Source organism: the organism of the source record quoted next, unplaced genomic scaffold (assembly GCF_019419815.1).
Source record: "Pyrus x bretschneideri cultivar Hongxiangsu unplaced genomic scaffold, Pyrus_bretschneideri_v1 Contig42, whole genome shotgun sequence".
NCBI lineage: Eukaryota > Viridiplantae > Streptophyta > Magnoliopsida > Rosales > Rosaceae > Pyrus > Pyrus x bretschneideri.
Genome location: NW_025999746.1, coordinates 1,380,048 through 1,385,006, shown reverse-complemented (window position 1 = coordinate 1,385,006; position 4,959 = coordinate 1,380,048). Strand labels below are relative to the sequence as shown.

General features: G+C 37.4%; 1 protein-coding gene across 1 annotated transcript; it reads right to left on the bottom strand.

Moving 5' to 3' along the window:
* Positions 1–545: 545 nt before the first annotated feature.
* On the bottom strand, positions 546–3,756 carry LOC125469399. The gene is made up of 6 exons (XM_048566713.1): positions 3,564–3,756; positions 3,287–3,456; positions 3,082–3,173; positions 2,537–2,999; positions 2,107–2,234; positions 546–1,308 (listed from the first exon to the last, which is right to left on the bottom strand). Exons 2-6 carry the CDS (start codon positions 3,315–3,317, stop codon positions 844–846), a joined length of 1,179 nt encoding a protein of 392 aa, XP_048422670.1. The 5' UTR covers positions 3,318–3,456; positions 3,564–3,756; the 3' UTR covers positions 546–843.
* Between the last annotated feature and the right edge of the window lie 1,203 nt (positions 3,757–4,959).

The window sequence follows — 4,959 nt, the reverse complement described above, 5'->3', positions numbered from 1 at the left end:
ATTTATTTTGACATCGTTTGTAAAAAGAAGAAAAAAATTATCTACATTTTATTGGAAAGTGAAAGAAAAATAGTGTTCTTAATACATAAGTATGAAGGAAAATAAAGGAGAAGCAAACAAGTTCCATCTAGCATACCCTACAACACAAACTGCAATGTGAAGAAGAAATTTGGCATCTTATTACAAGTATTTCTTTTGTATAGTCCACATATTTATTTCTTCACCTTATTGGGCTGCCTATTGAGATTACATAAGGGAATTTCCTAGCCCAACCCAACAAACTCTGAGGTTGAACAAGAGGTCATAGATTAGCCCAACAGTCCCATTCAAGATCTTAATCAAGTCCAATACAAGATGAGCAGTTCATAACAAGGTTAATTACCAAAAAGAGAAAAAATTAAAAAAAAAAATATAACAATGATTTGATAGGAGTAAATCCATGAGTAAATCTTCGATAGGAGTGTCACATGATCGAGATGGTAGGAGTTAGACCGAATTAACAGAAAAATGAGGTTTGTGTGAGTGAGGTCAGAGACAAGCCAAAGTGATATTCAAAACTACTTTAATTTAAGGAAAAGGAAATTCAAACTTGAGTACAAGAGAGACGTACCCTAGCCAACAGGCAACCCACATCTGCCCTAGAAAGCAAAACTTCACCAAAAACACCCAAAAAGCTTTTGGCGTACAAGTCAGCACATAACCTCCTGTAAATAAGTGGGAAAAACCTTTTTCCTGTTTTTACACCTGCTTGGAAAATGAAAAATCAGATAATTGTCTGTCAATAACAAACAAATCAACAAAAATAGGAACATGCATCTACAGTCTCTTTCTCAACCTAACTGACTAATCTTTCCACGCTTCCTTGTTCAACCGTCGTGAGGCGAGGCCCTTGCCAGAGAGAATAGGAGTAATCGGCATCGAGAGTGTGTGGGGTGCCTCCTCATCATCCCAATTGTCGTCCCAGTTATTATCCCATCCATCGTTAACATGCAACACCCGGTTTTTTACATTGGAAATTGGCAGGTCCTTATCTAGTTTCTGATATTTCAACCCACTGCCAGAGACGCGCCTATTTCTAAAGCTGATGCACATCCAAGCCGATGCCAATATCATTGCTGAAGCAAAGAACAGAATTGCAATCGTAGGTTTTTGTTTTGGGAAGTTTGTGTAGGCAAAGTTTGAAGAATTCTCAGGCTCCTTCCTGGAACTGTTTGTGATTAGGTCCTTCAAATCAAGGTTGCATCGACCATTTCCAGCTTTTAGGACAATTGAACTGCCAGCCCCTCCGTTTCCAACAGAAACCAAAACCTGCAGAACCCAAATTATATAGATCAAAATCCACTTTTAGCATGGTGACAAGCATTACGCTTATAACATCCATAGAAAACCGCCTAGATTTTTTCAATGCAAAAACAAAACGACTTACATAATGCCAGTCATGTGTTCAAGCCAACTTGGCGAGGACTCTTGCTATCAATATAAGAAACAGGCTTTTGAATCAACTAATCTATTGTGTAGTGGGATTCTTATTGAAGTATTGCTTACTCGGTGAATCCGCAGTACTAATATTGCATGGGATTTCGTTACTACAAGGTACTTTTTGGATAGACATACTACCCACGTGGGGTATAGGTGTAAAGATTCAGCCAATTCATAGTAGCTGTACGCATCTGGAAAATTTGAGAACTTATGACACTCTATGTTTCAAAGGAACCAACTGTCCCGGCGGTAAAAAAAAAAATCTCATTTGCCAATTAGAATACAAGGACAAGCTGAATCTTCCATCAAGTCCTTCAAGCAGGGAAGCATTATCAACCAGGTGTGATGTGATGATGAATATTAACTTTAGGCTGCATTTTTGTTAGAGGAAACAAGAAACTGATTCTCTATAGCCCTAGGGATCCCCTTTCAGCCATTTTGCAAAAGCAATCGCACAATTTATTTATATAAGTATTAGACATCATAGTCTAAAGTAAAACAGGATGATATGAAGAATTTGCATCACAGTATAAATATACTAGCTTCGATTAAGAAATCATAAAAAAAAATAAAAATAAAAAAACATATTTTGTGATCGAACAACTCTTTAGTGTTCTTTACACTTACTTTTCTGTTTTCTTTCACTTCAAGTTGAATTTTTGTTTCGTCCAGTCGCACAAAATCAGGAGCTACAATGGCAACCAAGAGAGGGCCTTTGGCCATGTTCTTAATTAAAAGTGAAAGATGGTGAGAATCTGAAAAATGATGACCCACAATAAGTCAAGTATGATCAATGCAAAACATAACAAACTTAACTATAAAAAATACAATTAAAAAACTATATTTCAGTATGCTAAATGAATAATGATCTGAAAACACATAAAGAACAAACTCTAATATCCGAATATTTATTGCATGACAGAATTCTTAACCAGACTGATACTTCAGCTGAATGAGAACAATCCATTAGTCCAAGAAATAAGGAAAACACCGAGGATGGATGGTATAAACAAGAAATATGCATAGAACTGCCATGAATACAAAATGTAAAACATACCATTTCCGGGAACTTTCATACACGCAACCAACTGGTTGCCCTCATCAGTACACATATTAGATGTATCACATTCCTCACTCCGCGTCCCCTCCTTCCTTGTGGGGTTCACAGAGACCGTATTTGCACCATTATCCACCTCCTTAGGCACTTCCCTTGATTCCAACCCATCACTCTGCTTCTGTTTCTTGTCCTCGCCCTCTAATTTGGATCCCTCGCTCGACCCTCCACCACTCCTTGCCACATTATCAGATTCTTTCACACCCACTTCCTTACTTGGATTGCTCCTCTTATCCCCAATACCCTCCTTTGATCCAACCACCTGATCTCCTTCTTTCTTCACTTTTTGAACATCGTTAGCATTCGAAACCGAATTAGACCCAACAGTGTTATCAATGGAACCATTTGAATTATCCGATGTTAACGAACTTCTGCGGTCCAAATCAGTTTTCACACTGGATTCTACCTACATTCAAAACCTCTAACCAATAAATATAGACCACAAAACAATTAAATTCACTCCAACAATATAAGTTCTCATTATTTACCTTCGAATCAGCACCAGAGCAATGAACTACAATCTGCAACAATAAAATCCCAACCAACAGAACAAAATTCTTCTCCATAATCTGAGACAAACCTGTAAGAACAAGTTTGTAACTTCTTATCCGAGGAACATGAATTCATCCAATTGAATCACAACTTATAAGCCTTAAATTAAACACACTCAAGAACAAAATCTTTAAAACAAACCTGCATTATTCGATCCTGATGATGAAGCCATTGCAGCTTTTGTGCTCAAAACCTTCTCCTCTTTTGCAATAATAATAGCTCTTCCAATCAATAGGTCGTGGAACAAAATAAGCCAGTGATTGCAAGAGCAGTGGTTTAAGCTTTATATATAGTATTCCTCCGACTATTCCCTATCAGAATTAGACCAGGATTTAAACTATACAAACCATAAAGAATTATGAAACCTTATAGAGTTCCAACACTAAGCTCTTTTCCCAAACCAATTGAACTTGCTTACCCAGAAGAAGAAGAATATGGAGGTTCTCTGTGATTGTCTTGCATAAGCTTGATTGAAGGAATGGTTGCACAAGCTCTACGGCTTCTCATTGAGCAATGGTTGAGCTTGCATCAAAGATGAACATATTTTTCTTTGAGAATAAAAAATGGGTTTAAAGTTTGAACGGTGAAATGCTTGACGTCAACGAAGGTAATCAGAGCGGAGACTACAAAGTTTGAACGGTGAAAACTATTTGATAACCATTTTAATTTTATTTATTTTTTAATTTTACGTGAAGTAATTCTACACTAATTATGTTTGCTTAACTATTGTATCTGTTAAGAACATTTTTAATGGCAATGTCAAATCTTAATTTGATTGCTGGCGTGGTAATGTCAAATTTTCTGTTCCTCTGCCTTATATATTTTTTTGTTTTAAATGATTGGCCAATTGTCTTATCAACTTTAATTTTTGTGGCCGATTTCTCCCATAAGCACTCATAATTAATCAATTTCCACCGTGCCGTTAGTTTTCAAAATTCTTATCCAATTTTTCGTTAAGCATTCCACGAGCTATTCACATGATAACCTTTCAAAGGGCAATAATGTGAATTTCTCCATACATTCTTCTTCCTTTTCTCCACACCCAAGTTTTCTTCTCCGTTTAACCAATTGACCTCTCAAACCAGCATTTTTGTATGTTTCTTCTTTGTTTGACCCTTCAAAAGTATTTCTCTATGTTTCTCATCCCATTTCCAAACCCATAATTCAGTTTATGTTCTTCAGTCAAAGGCGTGGATAGGGTCGGCATGTTGAAGTTCTAGTTGCCGCAGGAGGCGGAGTAGAGAGAAGAACGAGCTTGCCGCCAGAGTTGTCTGTGTTGATGGGGTGGGGGATGTTTAGTTGACGACCATGACCGTGACGACGCAACCATAGCCCCATTCAGGTAGGAGTTTTACCTGGTTGCGGAGATGAGTCGGGCCGAATCGATATCCGGGACCTCTTCCGTCAAGACGTCTTCTTTAATCCCTTCTGTCTCTTTAGCTCTTCCATTCTTCATTTGGGGCCTTTTAGAGGTTGTCAAGTTTCCCACTTTTGTGATTTTCTTCACAAAAATCCAATCTTTTTCTTTCAATTTCGATATCCATTTCTTAAACTCAAACGAGGTGTTGAATTTGTGGATCGCACGTGGGTGGAGAAAAGGAAGGAGAAGGTAGGGAGAAAATAATTTTCTTTTGTGATCACGTGGATAGCGCGTGACATATGAATAGGAATAATGGATGGAAATTAAGAAAATTTTACAACGGGATGGAAATCGACTAATTATGAGAGCTAAAGGGGAATATTGGCCAAAATTAAATTGTAGGGGAAAATTAGCCAATTTTTACAAGTTCGGGAGGTAAATCAACAAATACCTC